This window comes from Vigna radiata, chromosome 1 (genome assembly GCF_000741045.1).
Source record: "Vigna radiata var. radiata cultivar VC1973A chromosome 1, Vradiata_ver6, whole genome shotgun sequence".
Classification (NCBI taxonomy): domain Eukaryota; kingdom Viridiplantae; phylum Streptophyta; class Magnoliopsida; order Fabales; family Fabaceae; genus Vigna; species Vigna radiata.
In genome coordinates, this window is record NC_028351.1 from 24,605,388 (window position 1) to 24,623,409 (window position 18,022).

Sequence of the window (18,022 nt, forward strand, 5' to 3'; positions counted from 1 at the left end):
TTAGTTATCTCTATTTTTTAAAATAAATAAATATAATTTTTCTAACGCTAAAGTTTTTATATATAAATTAGTTTATTATGTATGTAAGAAGAAGTAAAATAAGTTTGAAGATTAAAATTTGTGAAAGGTTATAATATACACTAATTTCAATTCAACGTTAACTTTAGGGATGAAAAATATGAAATCCTATTTATTATTTTCTAATTAATAATTATGTAAAAATATTTATTAAAGTAAAAGAAAGATGCTTACATGTATGCTTATATGTATTTTCCAAGTTATAACACTTAACGTAAATGTTCCTTTTCTCTGCAAAAATGCAATTTATTGTTGGATATTTTTTTTTTTTTTGTAAAACAGAAAGCCCATAGGCTGACCCTGACCCACAGGGCTTTGGGACTTTTTAGTCCTGGGGACTTTTTCAATAAGGAGCATTTTTGGTCCTGTGGGCTTTTTTGGCCCCAACCCACGTGGGCTAGGGCCAGGGCCTATAATAGGGCCTCTTTGACAGCTCTAACCAGGACTAACCTTTTGTTAATTATTTAAAAAGGTCATTAACAAATTATGTAATTAAAGAAAAAAAAGTAATACTTTAAATGACAATACAGTTATTATTTCAGATTATAAAATAAAATTAGTGACATTTCAGATTTAGTCTTTCTTGAACGCATGTGCTTTAACTTAACTATTAGCATCCTAAATGATTAAACAAACATGAAAGTGAGAGAATATTTTAGGCCACAAAAGTGAAATAATCATTAATTTAATGGACTTAATAGATGACATCCCACATCATTTATTTTTTTTATATTATCAGCTTTTTGATACGATATTTCTAAAATTATTTTTCAACTTTAAATATTCATATATACTTGAGTGGCTCGTGAATGCTTTGAAAAGATTGTCCAGACCCTTTTAAAATCTCTTTTGCACAACTTAAAATATTAAATTAAAAATAATAAAATATTTAAAACTATGAATTATTAAAGAAACTGATTTATTAAGATCAAATTTAAAAATTAATTAAAAAAAATGTGGCTGCTGGGATTCGAGCCCAGGTCTCCACGGCCACAACGTGGAATTCTTACCACTAAACTACAGCCACTTGAATGATAATCATTTGATGCTTACTTATTTCAATTAATATATAGAATTCCAATTCTTTCATGTTCGGAGATAAACCTTCCAGCAACAATGGAGGTCAACAATAAAGGTGACATGTATGAAGGTGCTGATGTATGGAGGTGAAGCAGGACTGCTTTCATGAGAGAGAGAGAGAGAGAGAGAGAGAGGGGGTTTTTATTATTTTAGGATTTAGATCAGGGATTTTATTATTTTTTCAATTATGGGTAATTTGGTGATTTTAATATGGTAAGGGGATGGAGGAAGAAACTATGGAGTGTAAGAAGAAATGGCCTAAAGATTGAGGATATCATTTAGGAGAACAACTTTGGGTCCAATAGTATTCGGTAGTGACACGTATGTTATTTTGGAGTTTGTGTAAAGGCTTTTGTTTCCTGCACCTCTATTATTAATAACTCATCCACACTGGCATAAAAAGAGTAAAATATCCTCCCTTGCACCATCGAAGCTGTAGAGAAGAAGAAAAGGAGGAAAGATGATGTAGAATAAGAATAGAGAAAATGCGTTGTGAAAAAAAGGCTCCTTTTTGGAACTCATTTGGAAAGTTTGTACCAAAGCTTATTGTAGAAACTTGTTTGGGAAGGTACTGTAGACATTCTAAAAAGTTTGTTCAAGAAATGATATTTCAAAATGTTTATTGCGGAATGCATTTGATGTGTTCGAAAGTCCTACTATCAAAATTCCATTCTAAAAGTCATGTTTTGGAAATGGTGTTCTAAAAATTTCAAAAGCTTCCAAATTTTTTAAAAATATTTTCTTACAAAGACTAAAGATGATTATTTTGAAAATTGTGAAAAATGAGTCATGGGAATTTAGAAAGAAAAAATAGTTCAGAAATATTTTAATGATAGTTTTTATTTAATATATATATATATATATATATATATATATATATATATATATATATATATATATATATATATATATATATATATATATATGGGTGAAAGTTGAATTAAGAATAAAGGGAAGGGGTTATTAATAAAAGGAAAATCGGTTTTCTTTAGTTTTTGCTGAACTTTCTAAACAATAGAGTCATTTTTTTGAGAAAGCTTTTCTATCTAGAAAGCTCCCTCACCTTTTTCTCTGCCTTCTCTCTTCCATTGCTATGCACTAATGTTGATAAATTGGCAAGTGTACCAAATCATACAAGTAATATAAATGGTAAGACCAAGTATCGTTTTTCCCAAGAGACTCGTATGACTTTCTCGTTCGCGTGAATTAAAATAATAAGACTTGAAANATAAAATTTAATAAATTGGATTTGAGGATAAAAATATTAACATGCAAAANTAAAGTTGATTCAATTGACAAACGAAAACAATGGATGGATGGATGTTGTTGGGTAGTAACAATTTCATCTATTCCACTCTCTCTTACATACTACCGTTGACTATTAGTTGATTGATTCAATTGTTATGCGACTTTCTTAGCCTCCCCTTAACCTGATCCCTCGGCGAAAAGGGCCTAATATTAACTACCAGCTTACTATCCCTAGCCTTCCCTAGTAATTAATACCGCATTATAAACAGAAGTTAGCGCAATTGGTCGTCCTACCCCTATCCCTAGGTGGTATTGCAAAATCAAGAGATTACTCACCAGTTCATGTCATTACTGTACGTCCCCATATCAATAAAGACAAACATCAATATACTGAATGAGTTAAACGATAAAGGCCTTAAGCACAGATGATAACCCAACAATAATCAATCGAAACATATGGAGACATATAAATAATCAATAGTTTCAATAAGAGAGAGTATCAAAAGATTACATTGTTTTCCCCAACAACAATAGGGTTTAGTTCACCATAGACATGGTGAAACTAGATGAAAAATGGAAGAAGAATGGAAGAGCAAACCCTAGAAAAGATGAAAAGGAGCCTAAGCATCCAAGAGATCCTCTCTAGAGAGCAAAATTAGGTCTGGCCGTTCTCCCATGTCAAAAGAATGACTCTGAATTCGTAGTAGGGGTATATATAGGTGAGGAGCGCGTTAGAATTAGGCCCAAGTCCAGCGAGCCACCGTCGGGCGGTTTAAGTGTGCCGCCCGACAGTTTGCCACAACCTGCCGCCACCGCCCGGCGGCAATCGCCACCGCCTGACAGTTTCCCTCAGTGTCAAAAGCCCTGTCTACTCCTCGTCCTGGACCGCCCGGCGGTTTAAGTGTGCCGCTGGGCGGTACGTCGACTCTTCAAAACTTCATTTTTCTGCTCTTTTCTTGAGTCAACGACCTGTATCTTCAACTCCATTCTTACTTTTCTCAAATTAGCTACAAAAAAATGCAAAATAAGCATAAAATCGCTAAAAACAACTTTTGACTCTCTCCAGACTCGTTTATTGAGTTTAGCTTGATTCTAAGCTCATTCCGAGTAGTAAAGGGTGTAATTTGGTCCCAATTGATATATGAAAATCACTGTTTTTCAACCTTCATCAACTAACTCATTGCACGCTCTTTTAGGAAGTTCCCAAGCGTCCACAACGTCGAGGGCTTCCTTTTGATCCGATTAGATTTTTGTTCTTCACCGGTAAGTAGTTTTCCCCTCTTCTTCGCAGTTTTTGAAACTTAGGGCATGCTATTTTACGTGCTGCAAACAAATATGAGCGTTCTTTTTCTTATTTTGTTTAAGGCTTAACTCTAAGAGTTGATTCCTTCACTATTTCAGTGATATATAGGTACTGTCAAGTTCTGTGCTATATAAAGTTGTTGTGAGAGGGTTCCCATAAGCTAGACAATTTGTCTTTGAGGTAAGAGGAGCTAGTTATGTCTTCTTTTTTAGCTGTATTATGTGTCTGTTTGATATATTTAAATTAGTTGAACTGTTATATTCCATTTTATGTTTTGAGCATGTTCAGTGACTTTAACTGGAATTGTGAAATTGTGAAATTTTGATGTACTGATTATGAATTAAGTTGGATGAGTGTGTTGGCTGGGATTGATCATGTGGGGAAGGTCTTGGGTAAGGATTTTTTTTTATAGCATTGATATGGGTAGAAAGTATGTGGATAGGTACTGTTCAGGTTGTGTTAAGGGGAGTGAACTATTAAATTAGAGAAATTGGGTTTAGGGCTCTTGCATTATGTTAGGGTAGTCTAGGCAGGATAATTGTGACTGGTTGAGAGCACTTTGTTGGTAGGATAGAGGAGTCTTAAAAACCGGAGTTGGTACATCCCTGATCATCGAGCAGCCCTGGTCTGATCCAGTAAGTTGTGACTAGTCATATGTATTGGCGTTTATGGTGAGTTTGATTCGACAAACATTTGATTCTTCTCCGATGACCAATTGTGTTAGTAAGAAGCGCTGAGGTAAGAATTCTGTTGTGATAGTAATTAGATAGGCAGTTTATAAAAGAGGAAACATCTTGGGTTGTTTGAGGGGAAGTGAGAGGGTGATTTTGAGCATTTGGGGTTTTGAATGCACTTGGGCTGTTGGGGGCAGTCTTAGCAAGTGAATTGTGAGTTGTTTAAGTCACCAAGTTGGTCAAAATAGGGGCAAAGTGTTAGAATTGAGTTTGGGGTCCTCTAGTTATTGAGTTTGATGTTTTGGAGTAGAATTTGAGTTAGTTCAATACATCTAATTCCTATCCAAATGACCAATGCAATACTTTACTCTCATCTATAAGCATGTTTCATATCAATATTAGCATTACAAAATTTAAATTGATCAATTGAATATGTCTAAGATGCACCAAAACCAGAAAAATCAGGTTGTTGTCAAAAACTGATAAGAATAATCGATTATCTCACTTGACAATCGATTATTCTAGTCAGAAAGTTGTATTTTTTTCAAAGCTCTTGTAAATAATCGAATATTACGTATGATAATCAATTATTGTCGTCGAGAAATCATCCAAGACAGTTTTGGGTGATTTTCGGGGTTTTGGGTATCATTTTTGGACGTTCTTTAGGTTGTTTTGGGGGTTTTGGACCTTTCTGAATCTGTTGGTGATGGTTTCAAAGCCATTTTCTTTGTCTATGTATGAGTTACGGGGTTTTGTGTTGTTTAGTGGTTCTTCTGGGACTGTTATTGCCTGGTAATGTATATGGAATGATTTCATGCGATTTGGATTGATTAATGTTGTTTGCTTGACAGAGTGTCATATATGTTTACATATTAGACTTGTGTGGTTTGTAAGAATATAATTGTGAATCAAGATGATAGTTATTGAGTATGAATTGGACATCTCAGGGTGAAATGATTGAAGGTGGTTATAGAGATTGTTGTTGTTGTTCTGTATAACTGTATGGAGCTTTGAAATGGTGTGTCTATCCCTACACTCAAAGCACTGTTCATGCTCAAATAGAGAAGAACAATGTGAGTGGTGAGAGTAGAGGGGGAGGTCCTCGTCTATAGTTTTAGAGTTTAAACATAGACTGATGTGAGGATTTACCTTGCATAATGTTGGGGATGAGCCAGCTAAACATGCAAGTGCACAGACGACCAATAGTTCGACAGTTATACAAATTTGGACGAGTCATGTTAAGTAATTAATGCATTATTTGAATTGTACGTCTTTATGTTTTTACTTTATATATGATTAAACATGATGATATTGACTGATTATGCTATATGTATGTTACTTGTTTGTCTAGCTCACCCTTGCTTCTGTGTTTGTGTGTTGCTTGTGTATGATTTCCTTTGCGATGATCATCCACTTGGATGAGAGCAGATGTTGAAGAGCTGCCTTTGGAACAAGTCCTAGAGGGAGATGATGCTTCAGCTTATACTCTTTAGGATTCTTTTAGTTATTTCATGTTATTTCGAGGCACTTCTTAGACCATTTTGAAATACTCTATTCCTTATGCTTAAGTTTTAATTCCAGTTTGGATGACTGTAATCATTTAACTTATCTGTCATCTTACTTCCAACTGTTCTCTTTTATTAAAATGTGAACTACCACATTATATATGCGTTTATTATATATTTGGGATGTCACACAGGTGACCGATGAAATCATCCTATTTCGGTAAGGGATGGCGATGGATGCTGGAGGATGCAGTGACTAGTGTAGAGATAAAGAACAAAGGCCAGGGTTGTGATGCTAAGTGATGATGGTGGATGAATGATGTATTATCCAATACCAATGTGAGAAAAAGAAAGAACACAAGCATAAGGCTATAGGTGAAGAAGGTAGTTTGGGTTTGCTAGGATTCTAGGAGGAAGTGGAGAATGAATATTTTATTTTCTTGAGAAAATAAAAAGAAAAGAAATTATTTTCTATACCTATTATAATTAAAATCAATACAAAAAGTTGTTTTATTTATTACAAAAATGCTACTGCGTCCACTTTCTATATCAATTATAATTAACATCGATATAATTTTTTTTTATTTATTACAAAAATACCATTGCATCCACTTTCTATACTAGTTATAATTAGAACCAATATATATATTTTTTTCTTTATTACAAAATTTTCATTTTGTCCACTTTCTATAAATATTATAACTACAATTGATATAAAAAGTGTTATTTTATTTATAATTATGTTATCGTGCTACTGTTTATACGTAATGATTTATAACCGGTATAAAATATAAGGCTTAATATCATTTTTTGTCCTTATATTCATCAACTTTGTTCAATGTGGGACTCATTTTTTCGAATGTTCAATATAGTCCATAATTTCCTAATTTATGTTCAATTTGGTCCTTTTTGGTGACAATGTCTAAATCGTTAATGATGTAGAATCCACGTAAGAAAAACAGAATAAGTTGTCACACGGTAGTGTTCATAGTGGCTAACTCACATCATCATCTTGCCATGTCATCACCATATTCCCTAAATAAAAAATCCTAATTTTTTTAGGTTGTGGTTGATTTTGATTTTTGTAGGTTTTTGTGATTTAGTGGAAAGTGATTTGAGGGTTTCGCTCCTTGCAGATGGTTTTGTGTCATCAATGGAGGTTGAATGAGTTCAATGGTGGTGTAATTTGGACTTTTGCAGGTTTTTACAAAAGAGACACGATTTCGCAAATTAGGGTTGATGGTTGATTTGAGAATTATGGGTTTTCTGCAGGTTCATTAGTTTTGTGGTTTTCGGAGTTTCACTTTGCAGGTTCTCGCGAAATTGAAGTTCTCTAGTTTGCGATGGAGAAGATCAAGATGGTGAGATGTTGATGGTGGTTCTCGTGTTGCATAGCGATTTGGGCTCACAATTTGGGTTTGATTGGTCGCAGTGGAAGATTTCTTCTGCATATTTGGTTTTTTGATTGATTCGTGGTAGCTTGTGCAGTTGCTAACGACAAAGCTCTTGGTGGTCCAGTGACGTGAAGAAGACGATGTCATGAGTGTGGTGCACGACAGCGCGTTGGTGGAAAGAAAATTAGGGTTCTGTCTTAGGGAAGATGGTGATGATATTACGAGATGCGTGACAACTCATTCCATTTTTTTTACATATAGACAGTTAACAATTTAAACGTCGTAAGCAAAAAGGAGTAAATCGAACACATTTAAAAAAAAAAAAACCATTTGAAGATTCGAAAAAAATAATCTTACATTTAACAAAGTCAACGAATATAGGAATAAAAAATGATGTTAAGCCAAAATATAACTCTACGGAATAAAACCACTATGATAGGATCAATTACCATTACTTTTCTATCCTAGGGACCACCACTCATCTTAATCCATTGTACACTGTATAAGTAGATGTTTTTTTCTGCAAAATTGTGTAAATATACCTATATGCATATGAAGGTATAAACATATGTAAATATGAATATTTCTGAACAAAGTTTTTTTAATGAGGTGTAAAGATGTAAAATTTATATGGATTTTCAATAATCATATCTGATGATTGTAGGTATAATTGAGACATACATAGCATTGATATAAATGTCTCAAGACATACATCTGATAAAAAATTATGCGAGATTAGCTTCAATTGCTTAACAAACAAAATTTACTTATTGTCTAAATAAAAGTTCATGTGACGAATGGGTCAAATGACGGTGTTTGTGTTTAACTCATCCAATAGAACTGTAATAACATACTTCATTTAGTTATCCTAAATTATGATATAATACACTTATATTTAATAGACAACAAAAAAAAAAAACTTTAAGACTTTAGGGATGAAAAGTCGTGATTTCATAAAATTATACACATTTCCCAGTGATCGTATTTTACAAACTAAATATAAATTTAAGAAATAATATGATTAGAAAGTCCGAGTGAGAGATCCACCTTCTGTTACTATATATTTTTCTTCTGAATATTTATTTTCTCTTGATGGTCATTTTCAGGTTCATAAAGAAAAGAAAAACGTACAGCTTTTCTAATCTATTCCTCGTGGCCACAAAGTGAACACCGACTTTGTAATACAAACTCATTTTACATGTATGTCCATATGAAAGAAACGAGTTTGTTTTGATCTCACGCATGGACCAAGGCCATTTAATACCTTTACCAACTCTTCTCGTCTACACCAAATTTCATAATACAATCACACACATGTGATTTTACTAAGAATTTGATATATATTTTTTTCATTCTAGATAACTTTTTTTATTATACTTACGTTGAATATGCATGATGTAATAATAATTTAAATGAAATAATCCTTTTATTTCAAAGTTTTTTAAAAATTATGAAATAATATCTCAAGACTGTAAAAAAACCTCATCTTAAAACGAATATATAAGTATTGAACAAGCAACCTGCCATGTTTGAGATGCTATCTTATTTTTCTCTATCTACCTCCCAAACATGCAAACATTTCAAACATTAATTATTTCTGTAAAAGACATATAATACTGATATACTTCAGTTTTGTTTCATTTTGTATTCAATCATGAGAAAAGAAGAAACTTTTACTTTGTAATAGATCGTAAGAATCTATTTTGAAATTGAACCAAGAAGAAAACTTCAACAAGACTAGTTTTGAGGATAACTTGGGAATGATGGCTTCATTGGACCAGCAATTTATTTCTGTCAGTGATCAAGTGGTGAAAAAGAAACACAGCACACTTCATAGCTCCCCACCAGCATGTGGCTTTATTGAACCATATACATTGGTCAACTAGGCTAAGCTGGATGGACACACTATGAATTAATAGGTGTTGTTGGGGACCCAAATGTACTATGAACACAGAAAGTGACACACTGAAATGTGAAGGGATTTATTTGAGGCATATATGTCAAAGCAAATATGGTAATCAATTCTGCTCCAGAATCCAAGAACAAGAAAATTGGCAAAAACCAATTGAAAGATAATGTAAGAGCATCTTAATACATGGTATAATAATTTCTTAGAGCTACTTTAGACTCAATCAGAGTCCCTTGTGAAACCCTATTCACACTCTCTATCTCACTCATTTTATAGCACTAGTGAAGTAATTGTGTGCACAGCTACTACAAATCCAAATGATCCAATCATCACCTGCAACCACCAATAATAGAACAGACCCAAATCAGTGTAACCTACCAAATATGATGAATAAGTGAATGCCACCGCTATAATACTTTATGACTCTGATAGTAATATAATTAACACATCATCCTGTGTTTCCTTGATCATAAAGTAGCAAGAAAGTACACTAACATAAAAGGAAAAGCAACATTTGAATTCTATAATATAGCCCAGCTTCTATTCTCATGTTAGATATCTGTACATTGACAAATGCAGAAGAATTATCAGATAATCAATCTATTACAAATAGAGTGAGAAAATAAGTGCTTTTATATATGTGTGTCTATATATATATATATATATATATATATATATATATATATATATATATATATATTTATTTATTACAGTTTCATTTTTGCTTTTTGTCTTGCCACATATTTTTTTAAGGGATGAGATATTTTGACAATACTTTTTGATAACTTTTTTGACAATGGGACATGTGTCATAATTTTATTGGTCTATTTGAATTTATCTTTAGAAAAATATTTAAAACAGACCTATCACAAATTGTCACGTATACGTTGTTAAAAGTTGTTAAAAGGACTTTTTCCTGGTCGTTTCGGAAGCCCACAAGACTATTTTGTTCTTATTTGAAAACGAAATTTCAAGTTGTAACATATAGTAGTTGCTGTTTTATCATGATTTTCAATGTCTGACAAATTTAAGAACAAATCTTAGTGGGAGAGCTGCAAGGGAGACCTTAAATACTCGAAAAATCTGTTTACTCTAAAAGTAACAATCTGTTGTTGTTCTTCTTAATTGTGGCCATAATATAGTTGCAGATTATCATTTATGAACCTAGTTTGATAGAATCTATGTAACTTCTACAAACAAACATAATTCTATATGAGGAACGTGATAAAAAATGTGCTAGAAAATGTGAAAGAGAAGCACCTGTTGTTGATGGCTACTAGAGGTGGGAAGAGGGTGTAAAGTAGCAGAGTCAACTTCATCAGTGGGAAGAGGCACTGCAGGGTTACTGCTGATGAAGGGCACGCTGCCACTTTTATACGGTTCCAATGGAGCTGTTGCCACACTTGATGAAGGTGAAGGACCAGGTGAACCCTCTTGTAGAGTATTAAAATGCCATGGAAAGAAAGGAGATGGTGACACTTCACCAGAAAATGGAGGTGTGGCTGCTACTACTGCTGAGGTCACCTCAATGGCTAGCTTCTGAGAAGCTTGGCATGCTATGAGAGACCCACCATTGAAGCTAAAGTAGAAGAAACCAGGTCGTGATGGATGCCACTGACAACATTAACATATATAATGGTAAAAATAATAACAACCAACACAAAAATGTTCAGTTTTCCATGAATAAGTTTAAATCCTCTTTGAGTATTTTCTTATTTCTCTTGCTCGCAGTTGAGTGAAAAAAAACATATTAAGCATTTTGTACTTTTAAGATTCTGATTTCTTTATAAAGCATATTATAACATATAACAGGTCAACTTGCATGTAATTTCTTAGCTTTTTTTATGGAAGTCTCTAATTTTGTATGTTGAGAGATTAAGGTATGCTGTTAAAATGAAAACTTCAATTTTGATTAGAGAATAGTATAAAAGATATTTAGGTAACTAGATACATTTGAGTTTAGTTAACAAAAATATGGTGTAGATATGATATTATTCATAGTTTTTAACCTTTATATTTCTGCAAAATCAATGGTTTTGGAAAGATTTACAAAGCACCCAGATGAAAAGTTTTGAAGGGAGGGTCTTACTGTGTAGGAGGCAGTGTTGGGATTGGTGAGAAGAGTAGCTTGTGCGAAATTGCAGAGATCAAAGGCATTGCGGTTCTTGAAAATGTAGATGTTGTAGTGTTGCTTGTGATTGAAAACTGAGACATAGAGCAATGTTAGCTGCTAGTATTAAAAAGTGCTTATAACAAAGATTCCATTGTTTTCTGGGGTATTCAATTAGTGGTAGTACTCACTGATGGAATCTCCAACGTGAACAGTGGGGTTCTTCCACTCTGAAGATCCATCAACTATGATGGTGGTGCAATGAGAAGAGGGGAATAGTAAAGGTAGGAGTGTGAAGAAGAAAATGGAAACAGACATTTTCAGTAATTTGCTTTGCTTTTGAAGGAAAATTTCGGAGAGGTTATAGAAACTTTCTTGCTTTTATGTTATATCTCTCTCTCATGGCCTGTTTGAAAATAAAGGAAGAAGAAAAGAAATGATATATGAAAATTGTTTGGGTGGTGAAACAGCGAAAGCGAGTTAGTGGGGAACCAAACTTTTAAATTTTCAGAAGAAAAAACTTGGTCTACACCAAACTCTATTCAAAACTTTAACCTATAAACTATATTTTGACAAACTTTTTTGACGCAATTTTTAAGCATGTGACATTTTTAAAATCAATTTTCTATTTTTATTAGGTGGTGACGAAGTGTTGTTTTGTCCACACTGGAATCTAAAATTTGCTATTTGTATCTTGTGTGCTTTTGTTTTATTTCTTCCATTGTTTTGGAGTTCAAATTTGTTTTCTTTATCAATGAAGTTCATATAAGCTATTGCAAGTAACATAACTAAACTCCCTTCATTAGTGATAAATAGTTTTAATTTTTGTTATGGTTAGGTTAAATTAAAGAAGTTCGATTTTTGTTTTGGGAGTGGTTTGGGATTGAGATTGGAATATATTTGGTGATTTGAGTGTTGTTGGTTTTGTAGAGAGGTTTAACACACATAGATCTCCACATTGGTAAGATATTGTTCGCTTTAGGTCAATTCTTTACGGATTTGTTTTTGGTGCCACTCTAAAAAACCTCTTACTAATGGAGGTATCTTATTTGTATATAAACTCATGTCATCTCCTATTTTATTCGATGTGAGACTTTGTTTGTACCCAACAAGTTTGTATATGTGACTTTGATATATTGTATGTGAACAAAGTTTCAAACAGGATGAAGTGTTGGGTAGTTTTAATATAAGTGTACATTGAGAGGATTGGAGATACACCTTTCAAATGGTATGTGTACATTGAGAGGCCTTTAGTGATATGCAGACCTTTATTGATGGAGATGGGGTCAATTCTTCACGGATTTGTTTTTGGTACCACTCTAAAAAGCCTCTTACTAATGGAGGTATCTTATGTGTATATAAACTCATGTCCATCTTCTATTTTATTCGATGTGAGACTTTGTTTGTATCCAACAAGTTTGTATATGTGACTTTGATATATTGTATGTGAACTCTGTTTGCTGGTGAAAATTATCCATTTTGGAAAATTATAATGCAAATCTTTCTTGAAACGCAAGATAAAGGAATTTTGGATGCCACATTAAATGGACCTTTTGTGCCTACAAAAAGTGTTGATGATAAAATTGTTTTGAAACCTTTTATTGAGTGGACTGCTGATGAAAATAGAAAGGCTCAATATGACGTTGAAGCTGGAAATATTATTGCCTCTGCACTAACTATTGATGAATGTTTCAGGATATCTCAATGCAAAACTGCAAAGGAAATGTGGGATGTCTTAGAGGTAACTCATGAAGGCACAAATGAAGTAAAGAAAGCAAGAAAGAATTATTTGATACAAGAGTATGAATTGTTCAGAATGAAAACTGGTGAAAACATCTATGATGTGCAGAAACGATTCACTCACATAGTAAATCATCTCATGGCTCTCGGGAAGATATTTGACAAAGAAGAGATCAATATCAAGATATTGAAAAGTCTGAACAGAAATTGGCAACCAAAAGTCACATCAATCTTTGAATCCAAAGATCTCACAACGATGAACATGGCTACCTTGTTTGGCAAGTTACGTGAACATGAATTTGAACTTGGTAGACTAAAGGATGAAGAGGAGATTGAAGAAAAGAAGTCCATTGCTCTGAAGGATACAAGCAAGAACAACTTAGAAATAGACATGGACGAGAAAGAATTGATGACCTTGATGGTAAGGAAATTTAGTCGACTGATAAATAATGATAATTGACTAACTAACCTTGCAGGTCAAGGAAAAAGGAAAAGCTTCAGTACAAATGTTGTCCAGTTCTATGAATGTGGAAAAGAAGGTCACATCTAGCTTAATTGTCCTAATCTAAAGCCGAAGTAGAAAGGAAAGAAGAGATTTCCTCAAGGCAGAAACATGCAAAGAAGAGGAGCATACATTGCTTGGGAGAACTCAGATTCTGAATGCTCAAGTCATGAAGATGCTGATCAAGAATAGGAGTCCAACATCTGCAACATGGCTGAAACACTAAGTGATGATAGTGACAGCGATGAAGAATTTGAGAAGCTGCCAATAGAAGAGAAGTATCAGCAACTAATTGAAACATTAGGGAACTGCATGCTGAAGCAATGTGACTGAAACATAAGGTTAATCGACTAAACTCTAAAAGAAGAGATTATGAGTATAAAATTAATAACCTTGTTGCTGATAATGAGAAATTAGAAAAAGAATTAAAAGAAGCTTTGTTATCTGTTAAGAAAGTTGAAATTAAAACTGTTATAGTAGAAAAAGCTTGTGAAAATTGTCTTGTTCATATTGAAAAGATAAGTTACTTGACTAGCACACTAGCTAAGTTTACTCAAGGAAGAGAAAATTTAAATGTTGTTTTAAAATCATCTGGCAAAGCAATTTATAGACAAGGGATTGGTTACAAAGCTCAATCTAACAGATCCAATGCTAAGAAATTTACTGATTTAAGTAACCCTGCTAGAAATGCATGTTTCTATTGTAATTGTGTTGGTCATACTGTTAGAAATTGTTATTATAGAAATGTTGTTGTTCCTAAAGGATTATATGTTTGGATACCAAAGGAACAAGTAACAAGGATTGACATTCATGGACCCAAAGTTAAATGGGTACCGACAACAAAAACTTAAATTGTTTTGCAGGTTATATTGCAGATGCAGTCAATCTCAAGGATGAATCAATTATGGAATACATCAAAAATCTTGAGTATCTACAACTGGTAACACTGTATTAATCTACTGCATTATGCCTGATTTGATTGGTTGTGTTTATGTGATTGATTGAACATCATGGCTGAATTGATTGTCTAAATTGATCAATTGTTTTGATTATGAAACTCTGTTTTTCTGTGTGTCTTAGTCGACTACTTTAATAATTCAATCGACTAGTAGTTGTACACCCTGTCAACTAAAATCATTAGGTATTCGACTGACTGTAAGTTTGCTGACTGTGTCTGAAATTTAAAATTTCATTTTGGTGCGAAAATCAAACAAAATGTTTTCCCTCCAAATTGTTCATCCGCGCTAAATATATTGAAACCTTGATAATCATGGGTCACTACATTCATTCTCATTGATCTGATACTCCACTATCCTCATTCCTTCTAAGAGAATCTTCACTCATCTTCAATTTCAATTGCCTCAAGCTCCACGCCAAGAAGGAGGATTAAAACTATCGCTTCAAGGAATGCTAGAAGAGTATCTGATTTAAACGGCTGGATAAGCGATGACGATGCACAGTCCAAATATCTAGATTGCTGGAAAAGAAGAACTTTGGTCACGCATAAATTCCTAAAGTTGAAGTTTTTCAGAAACGAAGGATTTCTATTTCAGAGATGGATTAAGCGTCAAGGCTTAAAACAATTTGTCCAAATGGTGAGTCCCTGGTATTCGGATTTAGTAAAGGTTTTCTACTGCAACATGAAAATAGAAGATGACGTCCTCTGTTCTCGTGTAAAGGGGGTTAACATCAAATTGACCAATGATGTCTGGAGCACTGTTGGAGGATTAAAAATTGGTGGTGAAAAGAGTCATCTAGGAATATAAGGGTTCAACAAGTTTACTGAATACCAGAACTGTCTGAGAAATGCAAATGACCGTAGGGATTATTCAAACTACAAAACTAGTGGAATGAAGAAAGATGAAAGAATGGCTATCTATGCCATTGCCTATATACTTATGGTTAGAGTAGGAAACTATGCACAAGCCACCACTGAAGACTTAATGCTGCTAAAATCTCTGAAAGAGAATATTCAAGTAAATTGGCCACTGGCCATCTCTGACAACATGTTTAAAGTGACCAAGTCTGAGTCTGGAAAATTACCTAATTGTGTTTTTATTTCAAAAGTATTGATTTACTGCGGTGTGGAATGCATTGGTGAATCAAGTGAACAATATCAACGTACATGTCGCATTGACGAAACTATTCTTCACCTAATGCATATGGTTAAAACATCAGATGAATGGAAATACTACGGCTGGGAAAAAATAACTGATTTGTACTGTACTATAGTTAACTGTACCATATTATACTAAAAAAAACTGATCCACTTTTACTAAAAGTTCAATATACTATTTTATGGTTCAGTTTTTAAAAAGAGTATTTAATAATAAAATATTAATAAAAGAAACGGTTCACATAAAAAATTATTAATTAATTTTTTAAGACAATTTTTTTATCACAAATTTTTATATTTTTTTTTTATCAATAAACATATATTATTTTTTAAATAATATTATTTTAAGTAATAAAAGTAAAATATTTTTTTTTAAAATTTAATTTTATTAAATGATTAAATAATAGAAATCATAAATGAAAAAAGAGTATATAAATAAGTGGATCAGTTTTTAAATATAGTACAATTAAGTGGATCCATTTTTATATAAAATAGAATTATTATTGTTGGAGCAAAAGGAATATTTGTTATTTGGTTTAAACCATTTTTTGGTTCCTAAGTTAAGTTCTCATGTTTAGTTTAGTCCTCGTTTTTAAAAATGTCAACCTTTAGTCCCTATGATATGAAAAATGTATCAAAGTAGTCCTATCCGTTAACAAATCACAAGTTTTTCATTAAGTGATTTGTTGTTCATAACACCTTCCGTTAACAAATCACAAAATATTGGATACCTAGGTATGAAAACTTGTGATTTATTGTTCATTAAGTGCCATCATGAGGACTGATTTGATACATTTTTCATATCATAGGGACTAAAGGTTGACATTTTTAAAAGCGGGGACTAAACTGAACATCAGAACATAACTTAGGAACCAAAAAAGGGTTTAAACTAGGGATGGCAAAAAAAACCGTGCCCGCGGGTACCCGCGGATTAAACCTGTTGTGGATAGTTGGTACTCGCGGGTAATAGGTACCCACGGGTAGCGAGTTTTTTAATACCCGCTTCTTATCGGGTCGGGTACGGATTTTGCATTATCCGTACCCGCGGATACCCGTTACTCGCTTAGAAGTTAAAATTACATCTCTGTCCTTAGTTTCCTTTGCATAAGTATCTTTAACTTTAAATCTAAAACATTTCAATTTTTTTTTTCAATTTAATTTGGATTATTTCATTTAAAAACTTATAAAATATTTTTTTTAAATATTCGCGGGTTGAAAACGGGTATCCAACGGGTACCCGTGGATTTTAAAATACCCGCGGGTATTTTTTAAACGGGTACCCGGCGGGTAGCGGGTCGGGTGGCGGGTACGTTTTTATCCGGCGGGTCGGGTTGCGGGTAGGCACTATCCGTGCCCGACCCGACCCGTTGCCATCCCTAGTTTAAACCTTGTTATTTTTATATTGTTGATGAAAAATCTTATGTCTAAATTAGAATTTCTACAATAACGATCTTGATTCAGCATATTGTCATAAATTAAAAGCTTATGGATTGCGTACAAGATAATTTATTAAAAGATAAAGATAATCAAATTCACTGTATTGTTACTATAGTTAGTAGTTCAGTTTAGAATTAGTACAATTCAGTTTAAAATTAGTATAGTTAGTAGTTCAGTTAAGTTTATATTGTAGTTTAGTATAATTTAGTATAGTTCAGTTCAGTCTAGTTTGATAAAACATAAAACAGTTCAGTTCAATTTGTCTGAACTGTTTTAGAGTTCAATTCAGTTTAGACAAATTAGTTTTTAGCTCAATACAGATTTTAGCAGTACAATACAGTTCAGTTCTATTTGCCCACCCCTAGGAAATACAAAGATGAACTTGCTAGGGACAACAACACTCCATCCTCTTCTCAAATGAATCAGTACAGAGCAAGAAATGAATTTGAAAGGATTATCCTGTACAAATTATCTGAAATTGAAAGAAGGCTTGATGAGCAGAAAAATAACAATAAAGTGAATGAAAGCTTGTTAAGTCCTTGGCAAGTGTACCAGATCGTTATCAAGTAATATAAACGGGTAAGTCCGAGTATTGTTTTCCCAAATGACTCTTAGGCCTTAACTTTCATGTAACCTAATCGCGTAAAACTTAAGAAAAGAATATATTTAGTGGTTGTATGCAAAGAACAAAAATAAACATGCAATGCAATTGATTCAATTGGTTTCGAGAAACTATGGATGAATGGTATTGTTGGGGTTTACAATTTCATCTTATCCACTCTCATATATCTACTCTTCTTATTTAATTCACTTGTTTATCTAATTGCCATGCATACTTTCTTAATTACCCTTAACCCAATCCCTTGGTGAAAAGAGCCTATTATTAATTACCGGCTTGCTATCCCTAGCCTCCCCTAGTAACCAAT

General features: G+C 33.2%; 1 protein-coding gene, 1 non-coding gene and 1 pseudogene across 2 annotated transcripts; all 3 read right to left on the reverse strand.

The window, feature by feature from the left end:
* Positions 1–1,033: 1,033 nt before the first annotated feature.
* Positions 1,034–1,105, reverse strand: TRNAH-GUG. Its single transcript has one exon. It is a non-coding gene; the product is annotated as a tRNA-His (tRNA).
* Positions 1,106–9,022: 7,917 nt separating this feature from the next.
* Positions 9,023–11,822, reverse strand: LOC106767018. Its single transcript, XM_014651831.2, has 4 exons — positions 11,493–11,822; positions 11,281–11,396; positions 10,452–10,805; positions 9,023–9,524 (listed from the first exon to the last, which is right to left on the reverse strand). Exons 1-4 carry the CDS (start codon positions 11,617–11,619, stop codon positions 9,462–9,464), a joined length of 660 nt encoding a protein of 219 aa, XP_014507317.1. The 5' UTR covers positions 11,620–11,822; the 3' UTR covers positions 9,023–9,461.
* A 3,057-nt stretch (positions 11,823–14,879) lies between these two features.
* The window catches only part of LOC106759885, a 45,943-nt pseudogene continuing 42,800 nt past the window's right edge, over positions 14,880–18,022 (reverse strand).

Bases quoted from the DNA above. Each gene is read 5' to 3' on its own strand.
- LOC106767018 (XM_014651831.2), bottom strand. From the start codon at position 11,619: ATGTCTGTTTCCATTTTCTTCTTCACACTCCTACCTTTACTATTCCCC. The intron at 11,397-11,492 runs GTGAGTACTACC...TCTATGTCTCAG, and splicing joins TCACGTTGGAGATTCCATCA to TTTTCAATCACAAGCAACAC. The intron at 10,806-11,280 runs GTAAGACCCTCC...TAATGTTGTCAG, and splicing joins CCAACACTGCCTCCTACACA to TGGCATCCATCACGACCTGG.